This window comes from Cajanus cajan, chromosome 2 (genome assembly GCF_000230855.2).
Source record: "Cajanus cajan strain Asha chromosome 2, NIPB_CcT2T_4, whole genome shotgun sequence".
Lineage (NCBI taxonomy): Eukaryota > Viridiplantae > Streptophyta > Magnoliopsida > Fabales > Fabaceae > Cajanus > Cajanus cajan.
The window spans coordinates 9,220,765-9,238,092 of record NC_138518.1 but is presented as its reverse complement, the minus strand read 5'-3'; the positions used below and the strand labels follow the sequence as shown (position 1 = coordinate 9,238,092).

At 29.7% G+C, this 17,328-nt stretch overlaps 2 protein-coding genes and 1 long non-coding RNA gene across 3 annotated transcripts; all 3 read right to left on the bottom strand.

Annotated features, from left to right (window-relative positions):
* Positions 1-1,846: 1,846 nt before the first annotated feature.
* On the bottom strand, positions 1,847-2,776 carry LOC145954680 (uncharacterized). The gene has a single exon (XM_083069365.1). It carries the CDS (start codon positions 2,774-2,776, stop codon positions 1,847-1,849), a length of 930 nt encoding a protein of 309 aa, XP_082925491.1.
* Positions 2,777-11,881: 9,105 nt separating this feature from the next.
* Positions 11,882-12,440, bottom strand: LOC145955240 (uncharacterized). Its single transcript, XR_014431881.1, has 3 exons — positions 12,417-12,440; positions 12,241-12,278; positions 11,882-11,952 (listed from the first exon to the last, which is right to left on the bottom strand). It is a non-coding gene; the product is annotated as an uncharacterized LOC145955240 (long non-coding RNA).
* A 2,184-nt stretch (positions 12,441-14,624) lies between these two features.
* On the bottom strand, positions 14,625-17,118 carry LOC145954679 (uncharacterized). The gene is made up of 5 exons (XM_083069364.1): positions 17,091-17,118; positions 16,401-16,549; positions 15,576-15,732; positions 15,413-15,477; positions 14,625-14,780 (listed from the first exon to the last, which is right to left on the bottom strand). Exons 1-5 carry the CDS (start codon positions 17,116-17,118, stop codon positions 14,625-14,627), a joined length of 555 nt encoding a protein of 184 aa, XP_082925490.1.
* Between the last annotated feature and the right edge of the window lie 210 nt (positions 17,119-17,328).

Here is a 17,328-nt window from a genome sequence, read left to right as displayed (position 1 = left end):
TCATTTCAAATGTCTTCATCATGTCTTCTTTGAATTCTGTCATCATTTTTATATTGTTCCCTGTGTAGATAAGATCATCTACATATAAGGAGACAATGAGAGTGTCATACTGACCTTGGGTCTTGATGTATAGTGTTGGCTCACTCTTACTCCTCCTGAATCCATGATCGGTGAAGTATTGATCTATTCTGCTATACCATGCTCGAGGAGCTTGCTTCAAACCATATAAAGCTTTTCTGAGCCTTAGTACTTTGTCTTCATTGCCCTTGCTTATGAAACCTTGTGGTTGCCTTACATAGATCTCTTCTTGTAGTACTCCATTGAGAAAAACGGACTCGACATCTAATTGTATCTAGGCGTGCTACTGGGGCAAATGTCTCGTTGTAGTCGACTCTAGGTTGTTGTGAATAGCCCTTAGCTACCAACCTTGCCTTGTGCTTTTGTATGGTGCCGTCCGGATTGAGCTTTGTCTTATAAACCCATTTTACCCCGATGATATCTTTGTCTTTTGGATAGTCTACTAGATCCCATGTATTATTTTTCTCAATCATTTTTATCTCTTCTTCCATAACCTTGACCCATACTTGTTGCTTTGATGCTGCTTCAAAGCTTTCAGGTTCAAGTATGGCCAAGTTGAAGGTTTCATATATATCCTCCAAGGATCTAACTCGTCTTGGAGTAGACTTTGGTGATGGAGTCTGTTGTTGTGGAGGAGAATGAGGCTCACCTGGGACTTCTGTAGTTACTTCTTCTAGTTGCTGAATTGAGATAGGAATGTTTTTCTCTACTTTCTCATCATTCAATTCCAAGTCGCATTTTCATCAACTTCAACATCTTGACTAATAACCAGCTTCTTGGTTTGCAAGTTGTAGACGCGGTAGCCTTTTGACTGTGTGCTATATTCAAGGAAGATGCCTCGTACTGTCTTGTCTTCTAGCTTGTGCCTTTTCTCTTCTGGAATGTGTATGTAGCAAATAGATCCAAATACCCTTAGGTGCTTTGCTGATGGTTTTTTCCCACTCCAGGCTTCAATCGGAGTCTTATCTTTGATTGCCTTAGTTGGGCATCTATTAAGTATGTAGACAGCAGTATAAACTGCTTCAGCCCAAAAAGTGTTTGGTAATCCTTTCTCCTTGAGCATCGATCTGGCCATTTCCATTACTGTGCGATTTTTCCTTTCAAATACTCCATTTTGTTATGGAGAATATGCAACTATAAGTTGTCGCTCAATGCCTTCATCTTCGCAGAATTTATCAAACTCATGGGAAGTGTATTCTTTGCCACGATCACTTCTAAGTACTTTTATTTGTTTGCCACTTTGCTTTTCGACAAGGGTCTTAAACTTCTTGAAAATACCAAAGACTTCTGATTTTGCTTTTATGAAGTAGACCCAAGTCATTCTAGAAAAATCATCTATGAAGAGAATGAAATACCTATTGTTATGGAGTGACGACGTCCGCATTGGTCCACATATATCTGTATGGATAAACTCTAATAACTCCTTTGCTCTCGATGCTTTGCCTGTTGAAAACGACAGTCGGTGTTGCTTGCCAAGGAGACATCCTTCACAAGCTTCACTATTCTCCTTTAGGCATGGGAGATCTCTCATCATATTTTTTTGATATAATAACTTTAAGGCATGCGTATTAAAGTGACCAAATCTTCGATGCCAAAGCCATGAGTCGTCTACTTCTGCTTTCATGGCAATGTTAGGGCCTTGTCTCAGACTTATAGGGAAACTTCTATTCCTCTTCTCCATTTTTACTCGGCCGATCTCTAGTTTTTTATTGTCATATATTTTACATGTGTCTCCTTCGAAATGGAGTGTATAACCTTTCTCCATCATTTAGCCAATGCTCAAGAGATTTTCTTTAAGATTGGGAACTAGTAGAACATCAGTAATAAGTCTCGTACCTTTCTTCGTCTCCACCATAACTGTGCCTTTGCCTTTTGATTCAACGATAGTGTCGTTCCCCATTCGGACTTTCACTTTGACAGATTCGTCAATATCCTTGAAGATGCTTGCATCTTTGGCCATATGATTGCTGCAACTGCTTTCCAAGTACGATTTTCCACTTGTTTCACTATTGGAATCTTGGGTAGCATAGAAAAGATGTTGCTCACCATTTTTCTCTTCAGCAAAGTTTGCTTGATGCTTATTTTTATTGCGACAATACTTCTCCACATGTCCAAATTTTTTGCAGTGGCAGCATTGTGGCTTTTCACGATATCGACAGTCTTTCTCGGCATGATTTGTCCTTTTGCAAATGCCGCATGGAGGATATTCATTTTGATAATTTCTAGAGAAATTTCTAGAATTCTCTTTATCTCTAGAAGTTTCTCCATTATTCCTTTTATCTTTATTTTGAGACCGTAATTTGAGCTTTGATTGAAAGGCATTTTCAGTTGAGTCTTCATCATGCCTATTCAACCTTTGCTCATAAGCTTCAAGTGACCCCATCAACTCTGTTACTGATAAGGTAGATAGATCTTTTGTTTGCTCAATTGATGTCACGATTGGATCATATTTACGGGGAACACTAATTAGAATTTTCTCCACAATTTTCTTGTCAAGAATATTTTCCCCGTACTCTCTCATTTGGTTAACTATTTCTTTTATCTTAGAATAGTAGACCTTTACGGTCTCAGATTCCTTCATATTTAACAATTCAAAGTTACGCCGTAGAGTTTGTAATTTTACGGCACGTACCTTTTCACTTCCTTCGAACTCCTCATGCAGAGTGGTCCATCCTTCTTTGGCTGTTGTTGCACCCATTATTCTCAGAAAAATTGTGTCAGTCACAACTTGTTGCAAAATGAATAACGCCTTTGAATTCTTTTGTTTGTTCTCTTTTAACTCCTTTTTTGAGCCGCAGTAAGGGCTGAGGTGTCTTCTAGAGTAGAAAATCCTTCTTCTATCGTATCCCATAAATCTTGGAAGGTGAAATATGTCTTCATTTTTGTACTCCAAAAATCATAATTTTCACTATTAAAAATGAGAATAGGGATAGATGATGGTTGAATGGTGTTAGCCATGGATTAGAATTTGTTTTTTGAAAGTGGGTAGAATATTGGGAAATTTTTTTTGAAGTAGTGGGGTAATATTTCTACGCCCAGTAGATGACCGAACGTAGCTCTGATACCACTGTTAGTTTATGAATTATGAAATAGTAAAAGCTTATTTGATTGGTAGAAATAATGGGGAGACAAATTTATAATAATAGGCTTAGTTGAGAGGAAAACTAGTTTAGAGGAATGGTTGGAATAGATTTGAGTAGTGAAAATGACTTACTAGTTGCTTGGTACAAATGTTGAGTACATGGCCTATTTATAGGCCTTAACACATCATTCATGTTTTATGTAGAAAACTCTAGAGATATCTATTTCTAGAGTTTTCTATCTATATATATAATTATCTACATGATTCTAGAATTTGTATCTAGTAATACTAGCATACCTATGTATTTTTCTATAAGAATCTAGATCATTCTAGAAGTTTGTATCATATTTTAACACCATAAATAAATTGATCTCCCTCTCTTCCTTTGTCTTTTGGTGCAACATATTTTTATTCAAATCTTGGAGAATGAAGCCCCTTCTTTGCTTTAACTTTTGTTTCTTCTTATCTACGCTTAATATATAGTTCTATGGTAGTTGAAGTGTATGCAGTTAATAGTGAAAATATGAGTCTCTGATGATAAATAACCGAGGCTGATAGGTCACAACCAAACAACTGTATTTGCAAGAAGGATGGTCACAGTTGTTGTTCCTTCTGCTTATGTTATTTCGCTTTCGATGTGTTGTGTTAGCATTTTGCTTCATCTATCGTAAGACAGTGTTTGCAACCGAGCAACAAGGTCAAAGCTTGTAACATAATGTTTGAGAATTTGGACCACTATAAAGTAGTTGTGTTCTAGTGCATGTCATTAATTAAGCACTGCAGGTTCCTGCGTGCCTCCTTCAAAAGCATTCCAGAAAGATTAAATTATTACATGCTAGGTAGGTGGATACAATCTTCAACAAAACAATTCTCTTACTTTCTTTTGGGTCACCACTCCGCTTGATCTTTGACCAGATTAAACCCAACATGATAAAAAGGAACCCAAAAAGATGGTGACAACAATTATATAATCCAACTTTTATAGGTGGGGCTTCAACAATCTGTGCTGGGTTCCCTTCATCGTGCAAATATACATTAAACGAATCTAATAAAAATGAGTTTGGCTTTAGTAAAAGGGTAAAGTGAACAAATTTCGAGAGTAGGTCATGTTATCGATTATAGTAAAACTGTGACGAGGATTTTGGATTTACTACTCTTATCAATTTTATATATATATATATATATATATATATATATATATATATATATATATATATATATTAATTAGAGTTTTAATGACTATAAATCGTAAGTATAATACCATTAATTAATTAAAAAATTGTATTATATAATTTATTTTAAGAAATTCGATTGAAAGGAAACACTCAACTTTACAACACTAATATATAAGGTAATAATTGTTCATTACTTATATTCACTAGTAGAAAAAGGGTAATTTACGTCACTGTATTCTCGTCGAACAAAGAAAAATTTGATGTTAAAAAAATGCGGTGACATTTTTGTAATTAAGTCCAACTTTTTACGTCGTCCCTTGCGAGGTCCGACGTAAAATATCTACAAATTTCAAATTGTATTCACGCGTGTGTCAATATTTAAACAAGAAAGCTTTGAGTGTATCTGTCATTTGAGTTTTCTGAGTTAAGATTTCGTTTGAGTGTATTGCATCTGAGTGTATGTTTGCGCATTTGGGTGGTTCTTGAGTTTTTGACCGATTGCATTGGACTCGCGTTTGAGGTTAGTTTGGAAAATTCTTTCTTAATATATTAGCTAATATGTTGAAAATTAATGTATGTATTGATCTATTAATATATTAGTTAATATTATCCCCTTCTTCGCGTTTGGGTGGATCATCGTTTGTTAATATATTAGTTAATATCAGGTAGAAAATGCTTTGCGTTTGGGTGGATCTGCTTGTAGAACGTCCCGTCTTCCTTGCAGAACTTCCCGTTCTGCTTGCACGCGTTATGCTTTTTCATTTTGTTTCCAACTTTTTTACGTCGGCTCTTGTGAATGTCCGACGTAAATTTACGTCGGCTATTACAACCAACGTAAATTTGCATCTCCTGCATTTACGTCAGAGCTTTTTCTGACGTAAAAAGATTAAAATAACTAACGTAAATTACCCTTTTTGTGCTAGTGATTTATGCCTATATCACTAATCAATGTGAGGTTTCTAACATATTTCTTTCATGTTGAGGACTTAACATCTGTGAATGATCTAATAACGGTTTAATAGTGAGTAACTTAATAAGTTTAACAATATTTGCTAATATAAACTTTAATACTATTTTAGGGCGTTATCTAGGAATTTTGGGGCCTTAAGCAAAAATTAAGACATGAGTTTATGTTAATATAGCCTAATAATTTTTGTTATTTTTCTGGCTTTTTGAGCTGCAAAATTATTTATTAAAGTTTTATAATCAAATAATTCTAATATCTCATTCTCAATAGATAATATAGCTAACACATTCAGTCAATCATGTAATATAGTTGATCTTAAATATGATTTAACCATTTTTAATTTTAAAAAACTTCTTTCAGCAGTCGCAATAGTTACAAGTAATGTTAATAATGTTCTATAAGCAATGTATTTTATTTGGAAAAGAACATGCTTTTTTTATATAGTTCAATATTTTTAATGGTGTGTTAATTTTATTTTGTTATAATTTCTTTCAATAACTTTAATTTTGAAAATAAATCAAGACCATCAATATCAAAATGGTCCTCAAACTCACAATCTTTTCAAGATTGATACAATATTTTTTCAATTCATCTTCCCCTAAAGTTTTAAATTTATTTGTATCAAATAAAAAATTAAACATGTTTTCATATTCTAAAAATTGTTTAAATCGACTCTCAATATAAGAAATAGATTGATCTAATATATACAAAAAATAATTAATGCGAAAAGAATCTTCAATAGAATGAGTTATCTCATGACTATCAATGTCATCAAAATATTTTTTCCTATATATGAATCTTATGTTTTTCATTGAACTTAGGCTCTATATCCATTTTAATAGTCATTTCTTTGGTGGATTCTAATGCAGATGCAAAACCATTTTCCCTATAATTTTTTAATTAATTTTTCAATTCTTCTCTTTTTTTTTCAACTTTTCAAACCCAAATACATACTTTCTATTTGACATATTTTACTAATTGGCTAAAATAAAAATAACAAGAAAAATAATTTTTAAAATTAAAAGAAGATAATAATGAAACAATAAAACCTGGAAAGTGAAAAATTATATATGTGAATGAAAATGTCTTTAAGGTATGGCTATGCACTGTTGCAGTTATGAGTATCCAAAACCTAAATCGTAGTGATAATCACTTTGCGTGCACCTACAATGATAAACAATAAAAAAATGAGATCTAAAAATTGTAATTGTTAAATAAAAGTACTGTACTAAATTATTTTTTTCTCATGCATTAATAATTAATTTACAATGTTTTAGAAGGGATTGATCCCGACTTTTCAAAGACACGCAGGAAATCATGGAAAGAATAAATCTTGTCACAATGACAAACTTCAATTTCAATAAAGAAGAATATGTGGTACTGATCCCCGGGATGACCCATGACAAATTCACAATGCAATATCATGCAAAAAGTGTACTACAATGGATTGTTAATGGTGATAACTAAGAAAATGCGTTGATGTTATTGAACCAACACCCAAAATTACACTAACTTAGGAGTTTTAAGGATCTTACAGAGTAGGAATCAACCCAAAAAAAAAAGGTAAAGTAGGACTGTATTGCTCCCAATCAAGCGCTCAAATTAGACGCAAAGAAGGAATTGAGAATGAGAATGGAGAAACAATGAGAAGGAGATAGACTAGAGAGGAAACAAAGAGGTTAAAAATCTGTCATCTGTAAAAGAAAAATGTAAATAGTAGTGACTATTGAGTGTTGAGTAACTTTTCATTTACAAAAACTAATAAATGGGTTGTGGTCTTTTAAGTAATTTTAATAATAAGAAAATAAGATATATAAAAAATATAAGATATGTGTCTTATAAAATATTGGGTCTTATCTAAAATATTATTAATTTTTTAAAAATTAATTTATATGAATAATACTACTATTAAAAAATTTGGAGGCCTTATAAATTTGGGAGCTCTAGGCATTAGTCTTAATTGTCTTATTGAATATTTGGCCCTGTACTGTACTATTTTAGAAAGTAAGATTAAAACCTAACTCAATGTTATAAAATCATATTTTAAGAAGAAATTAGAAAGTAAGATTAAAACCTAACTCAATGTTATAAAATCATATTTTAAGAAGAAATTACACACACACACACACATCATATAATAAAGGAGATTGTCTCATTTTGCATACTTATTTTTAGATAATTTTACCCTTAAAAAACACACACACACATCATATAATAAAGGAGATTGTCTCATTTTGCATACTTATTTTTAGATAATTTTACCCTTAAATTTTTTAAATATTTAAAATAATCATTCTTACAAAAATAAGATTCATACTCAATACCTTTAAGTTTGAAAACCAAATACAATACTGACTACGCAATATTGGTAGTTTTTAAACACTTTTATTAAGTAAAGTATAAAAATACAACATATCTCGACCTATTAATATTATATCTAGGATAGTTTGATTTAGTGTATATATTTTTTAGACAATTTTATTCTTATATTTTTAAATAATAAAAATAATATAAAAAATTAATGATTCTTAAAAAAAAAATTCAAACTCAAAACCTTAAAATTTGATAATTAAATATAATATTACTTGATGTAACAAATATTAATAATTCTTAAATATTTTTATTAAATAAAATTTAAAAATATGAAGTGTCTCAAATTTATTAATACTATCAGGAAAAACGCATTTCGTGACTGCATTATATTAAAAAAAAATTAAAAAAAAATGAGAAATTACTCATATAAAAGTAGTTATTAAAAAATAAATAAAGATTAAAATGATTCATGTAAAAATGAAAACTAAAAGTATTTATTGTGAAAATAATCAATTAGTTTTAAATTCTTAAATTTGATTAAAAAATAATTTTTCTAAAATTTTAAAATAAAAGGGTATAATGGTCCAAAAAAAAGTGAAAACCAAAGTAATTACCAAAATGAATATCCCTTTTATATATTAGTATAGATATATTAAGATAATTTTTATAGAATAATTTATGATCGATGAGAATGTAAAATTATTTAATATTTCTTATGCATAATATTTTGTTTTATTTATTATCCATATGACGATATAACTTTAGAACAGAATAGAATTTTTTGACATGATATCAAAGATTTCTCTAACTGATTGGTCGGTGATTTGATAATTGGTGCCTCTTTTGTCCGTTACATTAAATTTCATACGAAGTAGTGGAGGGAGGAGTGGAGCTTTTTTTGTCCTCATTTCAATTTCATAAAATGCATAATTTTGCAACGGTGCTTAATACAAATCAAACCTATTCTAAAATTAACGAAACATCTATCCTATCTTTTCATCGTTTGACAATTTGCAAATAGAAATTTTAAGTTTAAATATTTTTTATTTTTTAAAATTTAAAGTAAATTTTTTTTTAATTTTAAAATATTATTTTTAATCTTATAATATTTTAAAAAAAATTATTTTAATCTTCTAAATCTTCAATAATATATTTAAAAATAATAAATTGAGACAATTATTTATTATCAATTAAATTTAGTGTGATGCTTTCATTTGATAAAAACATTATAATAAATAAAATTTATGTGACAATCTTTAATAGATTTTTTTAATAAAATTTGAATATAAAAATTAAAATAATATTTTTTAAATTATACACACTAAAATAATAATTTAAATTTAAAAATTAAATAAATTTACAAACTTAAAATATATTTATATATATATATATATATATATATATATATATATATATATATATATAAGAAGACATTTCTTACACACAATAATTGGAGCAGGATGCTCTTTATAGAACCATTATTCTATAGCACAATTTTCGAAGCACTTTCTGCTTTAAAAGAATTTCAACATATGATTCCCTCTTCATAGATCTACTAATTCCAACATGATCAACCAACATAAAAATACAAAGGAGCACACAGAAAATGAAATACTCAAAGATGTTCCCAATAGAGTGATTCAAAACTTAATCCAGAATTTTTTTTTTCTTTTCATGAACGTAAAGCTACAGGAAAATAAAAATAGCATTGAATCAGGAACATGTGATGTCTCTCTCTCTCTTTAGTACACTCTTTTTCTTCTTTTTTTTTTTCTTCTTTTTATAAATAAATTCTTAAGATATATTCAATCTTTTGCATTATCTATTTTTATTTTTTATTTTTTATCTCTAATATTTAATATAACACTTTCTCCTTTTTTTCACACATCTCATTCACTTCACATATCCATTTATACATGCATCATCTTGCATTTTTTCTACTCTTCACTTGTTTTAATGGGTAGTTTTAATATTTTTTATTTTCACATTACTTTTTTCCCTTTTTCCCTTTTAGTTTTCACGTTGTTACCTTCTTCCCCACTTCTTTTAGTTTTCACACACACTTGAGACTTAAAACTAGTGCACAACAATATTGTAGGAACGTGTAACTTTCTTGACAATGTCAAAAGTAATAAGTTAGATATGCTTTTTTTCTTTGAGTATTTCCTCTCTTTTCACACTTTTGAAAATTAAACATTAAATTTATTATTTCAAAAAATACTTTTCTCAAGTATTAATTTTAGTTCTATAAAGTACTTTTCGAAAAAGTGAAATAAGTGTTCCAGAAGTATTTTTCAAATTTTATTTTTTACATACTTTTAAAAAATACTTTTCAGAGCATTAAATTTATTATTCCAAAAGGATTTTTTTGAAATTGTGTAAAATACAACAAACTTTCAAAAAGTACTTTCTAAAATAATAAATTTTTTATTCCAAAAAGCACTAATTTTATTATTCTGAAAAGCATCTTTCAGAATAGTAAAATTATTGTTTTAAAAAGTACTTTTCGAAAATGTGAGTCATTTTACATAATTTTAAAAATTTCTTTTTAGAATAGTAAACTTACTATTCCAAAAAATACTTTTATGGAATAGTAAAATAAGTGTTTCAATTCGAAATGTGTTGTACTACATAATTATGGAAATACTTTTTAAAATTATGTAAAAAACACAATTTTGAAAAATACTTTCCACATCACTAATTTAACTTTTCCAAAAAAACATTCTGGAATACTAAAATTAATGTTCCAAAAACTATTTTTCGGAACAATAAATGTAATCTTGAGGTTTTTGAAAGTGTGAAAAGATAGGAAGTATTCGAAGAAAAGATGGGTATCTGACTCAACAACTTCAAAATCGTCAAGGAAGTCACATATGCGTACAACATAGTTGTGCACTAGTTCTACGACTTGATGGATGTGGAAATTGAAAGAGGGGAGGGGGAAGAGAATAATGTGAAAACTAAAAGAATTAAAACTATATGCTTAAGTAGGAAGTGGGGAAAGAGAAAAGTAAGGGAGTGCATTTAAAAACTAAAAAAGAGAGACAAGATGTATGAAAAAAAAAGCGTTAAATTAAATTTTAAAAGTATAGAATTGAAAAATTAGTTAATAAAAAATTATTAAAGATATTTTAATTTTTTTTGTTAAAAAGAAACGTGCTTATAAAAAAAATGTATATATCATCAAGATAACCATAAGTGGCCAATTGTTCCAAATCCAAACCCAGACAGAACTTGTCTGGACTGTTTAATTTGACTGATGGGGGTTGGGCCAAAAATTGGCTTATGATCTACTTTGGTTCAATCTTACCTAGGAGCCTTAGCCCACAAACGCAACACTTGAAATAGGAGCCATTATGCATTTTTACAAAGAAAGTTATACAACTACACTCATGAACTAATCAAATATTAATTGAATATTTGATCCATCACTTAAAATTTAAACAAAGAGAAGATAATTGAATTACACAAGTCTAATTTTCACGAAAAATGGGTACTGATCCGAGTCACGAACTTTTTTTTTTTTTTTTTTTAAATAATGAAGAATTAAAACCTGCCATTTTGTTACATGGAGTACTTGAACCTTGCTCCCCCAATTTTATGTACAACGCACTTATCACCATAGCTAAATAGTAACAAGATAAATATTAACGATATATCCTTGATTGATTGGTTGAATTTTATTGAAAATAATAAAATTTGATAGATTCTGTATCCTATTTAATGATTAATTTTTTTGATTTTATAGTTTTTAATAAATTTTAATAAATAAAAATATATATTAAGAGGAGTGTGTTACTAGTATTTCTTGTAGTTACAATATTTAAAGTACACAAATATTATATATATATATATATATGCAAATTTTTTTTTTTATAAATAATAAAAGTTAATAACAAACACTTTGTTGTGAAGTAAGATTCGACCATGGTTCCTTCAACATAAAGTCCAATTACTATTTGGAAAGGGTGTTCATGGATTGAATTTTTGAAAAATTTAAACTACATTGAATCAATCCATTTTATAAAATGGATTAGCTAACTGAATTGCTTTTTAAAAATATTGATCAATTTTTTTTAAATTGGATCAATTTGTTGCAATGTGATTATCCACTTTAAACTCGAATGCATCATTTTTTTTAATCGAATTAAATAAAAAAAATTGATCTACTTTATAAAAATGGATCAGATAACCAAATCAATTTTGTAAATTAAAGTGAAATGGTTTGAATTTTTTTTTTCAAAATGGATAAGATTTTTTCATATACTATCCTTTGACAGTAGCCTGAACATTCTGTAGGCATCCTTTCCATACCTTTTCAACATAATTGACTCAACCTGCAACATACAAGACAACACCAAACCAGAAAATTCTACACTAGTAAAATATGAATATGTGTGTGTATATGTTTGTGTGTGGTTTAATGGCCATGCATCGTAAGTGTAAAAAATTTTACACAGTCAACCAATAAGAAATCAAAATTGTACGACTTTTAAAGTAATTATTGTAAAAGTCAACAAAGTTACATTTATAGAGAATTATAATTGAATGACAATGTAAAACTATTTTACACTGTTAGTACATGACTTGACTCATATATATATATGATGTATCTATCATATAACCTCTTCATTTCGAGCCTGTTCAATAATTTTCTTCAAATCTGGAATAACAAAGAGTTCTAAATTACAAATCATTATAGGAATCATAAACCAGAACTATGGAGGAGTAGTACAACATTTACAAATAAAAAAATAAAAATGGTGAATTTTTAAATCATAAGAATAGATATGAATTTTACCAATACTATATGAATCATCAATAACCGAAGAACCCAAACAACCCAATTGGCTAAGAGAGGCTCTAATACGATCTATGGTAAATGTTCGACCTATATCAATCTTCATCACCTCCGTGGTAATTGTATCTAGTGACAAGGGAACTGAAACATAGGATAATATAGTACAAGTCAAGAGAGAATGATGAGATAATAGTTGTGTCGTGGTGGAGGTCTTTCAATTCTTTTATGATGAAATACAAAATTCATTATTGTTGAGATATAATCAAAGTCTTACATCAATAGAATAAGAAGAAACATAAGAGTTTATACAACACACTCATACTATATTATTCTATTGGTAAGAGACCTTTTGAATGATGATTAAAAGTAAAACCATGTTGATGCAAGTTCAAAGTGGACAATGTCTTATTAATGTGGAGAGATATGTGTGAATACCAAACCCACAACAAGATAATAATGTTCCTCTTGAATAAAATATATTCCTCATACAAATACAAACCCAATAACCCCATGAATTACAATAGAAAAATTGCAAAAGAGAAAGGAGGATAAGGCATCCTTCTTAGGGAAAGTACAAATCAGAGAACCAGATAGAGAATCAATGGAAAAAGCTGGCTGCACAATCCAATATATCTTTACTCCAAGGTCTTTCATGGTCTCCCTCTACCCTTTTTCATGACATAAAAAACCATCCTATTCCTATCTATTTTCCGTACTGGAGCCTTCAACTAGGAGTGGATTGATTATTAATAGGACACACCCAACTTTCACCAAAAATGCTGAATAAGGAATTCTCTAGTCGTATGGTTGTTTGAATGTAAATAAAGAGGAAGGAAATGAGGAGGAATGAGATAAATTGAAAATACCAAATTTTCATTGCAAATTTTAGAGGAGAAATAGGAATTTTCTAAAGAGTCTCATATTAAAGAATTTCCCCGCCATAAAGTAGGGGGACCTGTTGCATTTGATAATTTTGTTTCTCTTTCTAGAAAAGTAAACAAATTATAACATAAAAAGAATAAATAATTTTAAGTTAAGAAAAAATAATATAGTAAAAACTTTAAATTTTTTAGCTAAATTTATTTATTTTTATTTAGTATATTTTCAGTCATCCTTACATGTGGGAAGAAATTTCTTCACTTTTTATCTTATTATATATCCAAAATAACATCTTTTGTATCTATTTCTTTTACTTCTATCTTTCTTATTTTTCTTCTCATTATTTCACTTATAATCCATACATACCATAAAAAACCACAACAAAACAATGTAATAACGGGTAAGGAACTGATTCTAAAAAAGCATCATATATTACACATATCAAGGGAAGGAGTTGTATACATCATATGACCCAGAAATATGTCGGTATCTATTAAGTAATGCAGTCAAAATAAAAGACTTGACTAGTTTTGGATTTTTACAAAGGTTTATCAAGAAGAAAAGAAGCTTATTCAAAGAATGAGAAATTGGACAAAGGAGACTATGCTATTGCTAGGTCACCAATTGATACTTCCCTATGTTCCTCTTTAATTATTGGTTCTTAAGTAAAATTGTCTTCTTACATTTCTTGGTTTGCGTATAGCAATCTTAATTGAATATTAAAAAGGAATGGAGATAGTAAAAGATTAACCACTAGGCATTGCACTTCTCTTAGGAAAATCTCAGGACTTGGGGGACTATAAAATAAAATGTGGCAGCACAATCTAGTGCATATGGAAAATTTATAGCATTAGCTCAAGGTGAATGTGGACAAGTTTGGTTAAAAATCATTCTCAAAGATTTGAGGATCAAGTGTGGATTGGACCAATGACACTTTACCACAAGAAGTCTTGCAATAAAAGATAATAGAACAAAGCACATTAAGGTTGACAGACATTTCATCAAAGAAAAATTGGAGTAGATTAATTTATATGTTGTGTGTCTAAACAAGTCAACTTACAGATATCATGTACTTACCAAAAGGAGTGAGCATTCCAGCATTTTAGAATATTGTATCGAAGAATGCCTATTCACCATCTAGAGGTGGGGAACATGGAAAAACTGCTTTAGTTATTTTATGAAATATTTTAACGAATTGTATCCCAAGAAGCAAGCTATTTGACCAGGATCTTTTACTTGGAAATCCCAAAACTCTGACATCGAACTCTAGTTTCTTTCCTTTTTTGTTAAGATAGTGGGTGTATATATCTAACCCATACGTATATCATCTTAATAAGAGTTTCCAAGTTCATAAAGCAAGGAATGTGGTTCACCTGAATTCTGCATTTTCACTTTTTTCTCTACAGTTTTTGTTGCCTCCAATACTGCACGTAAGACAACAACAGTTCCATCATCATGCTGAGTTCTAACATTCTCAATCAATACCTAGAATATGAATAGAATATTTAAGTGTAAGCTTCAAATAATAACATCCCAACAAAAGACCAAAAAATCATCTGAATCAATTAAACACAATAGCTTATAAATGGGACAACCATGAAAATTTTACCATCTTTTACTAATATGATTTAAAAGAAAACCAAAGAGCACAAAGACAGTAGTACAATCCCTGTTGCCACATTTGTCACACAAGCAAAATAAAATATAGTAGCATCAACAAGGAAAAGTAAGTCACAAACTGTGCTCAAGAAGCTAAGCCTAACACTGTCAACATAATTATAATATATTTATTTAAATGTTCACCAAGAGAATAGGGGTCATAATTTTAATTTATACTGAATTACACATTATTATTTATTGGAATATTTCATCTCTGTGCACATCTAATTAGTGATAACGTACATTTTCAATCAATAAGTAATCTGTGTGATTTTAATCAATTCCAACTATCATTGGCCATGTAGTAAGCTTTTACGACTCTAAAGTTCAATTCCCTTTCTCAGTTAGTTAAATCAAAATGAATATGTACTAAGAAATGTAAAAATTCAAAGGAAAAACAAAGTAGACTGAGTAATAATAGCATAATATTTAGGTAAGAAATTTAATATAAAATCAACCTTATGCCTAAGATGACGTATAAACTCCTCAAAATTTGCACGCCAAAGAATTTGTTCCTCTTCTACTGCACCAAATTTTGTATCCAACTTCAAAAACTTATACTTGCATGAAAGATTTTGTTAACTGAAAACTACTAAATTGATCTGATCACATGAGTCTTACCAACATTTTCTTCAACACTATTCATTTGGGCATCATCTGAATTTTTTTCTTCATCAACATTCAATCCCATATCTGCAGTGAGTGAAAATCTGATTGCATCCCTAGGCACTGCCGCTTCTAGAACACATTGTTCTAATATCTTTGGAGATACAAATATCTATAAGGAAACTATTATCAAAAGAAAGTGTGTTGAGAAAATCCATATCCAGGTTATAGAAGTGAACACTTCAACTTTAATAACAATGATAACATTGAATGATCATCAATTGTCCACTTTCTAGCACTTTTTTGACTGTAATCAAAAGCAATAATTAAAGGGTATTTACAAATTCAGAATTCAATAATTAACCAGTAAAGTAATCTCACTGCTGACATTATCTTAACCTAACTTCCTTTCTATTTGATGTTGCCATCAAATTGATCTCAAACTGGATGATTAGTAAATAGTAGGGGCAATGCCTTGCTCATAAGTCAAAAAAAGAATAAGTAGAAGGCTAAGTTAATCTCAATATAAATAAATAAATAAATAATAATAATAGTAGTAGTAGCAATAATAGTAATATGATGGATAAATATAATAAGATGAAGTGAAAATTATGAAGTGAAGGAGGATAAGGAATCCTAAAAATTAAAAAAAGAAGAGATAACCAAAGGAACAAAGCTTCACAGTCACTCAAAATAGCTGTTAGTGAAACCCCATTAGAAATTATCTTGTGCTTTACACCAGAATAGACACCAAATGCATCTTAACCCAAAACATTAATGAAAGATAATCCAAGTTATCCAACTACCTAAAGAAATTAACCTGAGTGAACAATTAATTACCTTGGCAGACTTGGCACCCCGCTTCCTAATTGTAATTTCTTTAAATAAAGTAGAAACAACCGGCCCAGGGATAGGGCAGCATTCAACAAATCGAGCTGTCAAAAGTTTACAGCGTAACTCTCGTATAACTTTAGAATCCATAACATTTTCTGAAAGAAAAAGTACATGAGTTGAGATAGACTAATTTGAAACGATTCATGATTTTTGGCATATAGATGAGCTCAACCATGCGTTTAAATACAGTACTTTCAACATGTTAATTATAGCCAATTATATGTTAGATTAAATTGAGTGTACTGTTGAAGTATAGGTCTAGTAATATGTTTCCCTTTAACATAAATTAGAAAGACTCGACAATTCTTTGACTGTATCATATCATTACCTCCAATTAAAACTAACTAACTCCTTTCCTTAAGTACCACAAATGTAGCTAAGTTGTGTATGTTGTACCATTCCTATAACCCAACCCAAAGCAAACCACAACTAATACATGTACCTTAACCCACACCAAAAATATGATTAAACAACAAATAAATTATGATTAAATCACGTATGATTTAGTTGGTATGTTGCACAAGTCTTAAAAATAATATTTGTCAATTTGTGTAAAACAAACCATTTTTCAACATTAAACTAATTTGTACCGGAAAAACAATATTTAATATGTATCACGCATCATAACTAACCAACCTTTTCCTTGACTTGCTTTGTCAACCATTTGTTTCAGGGTAAGCCTGCCATCACGAAGTAATCCATCAAGAAGCTCTACACACTGCAAAACCAAGTGGAAAACGCTCTTAGCATTTTAAGCCATACATAAATCAAAAAGCTTGAAATGAGAAACATAAGGATCAGATCAAGCTGACTTCTTCCTCAAGCCTTTGCGACACAGTCTCCAAGAATTTGGGAAATCTCAATCGGTGGATTA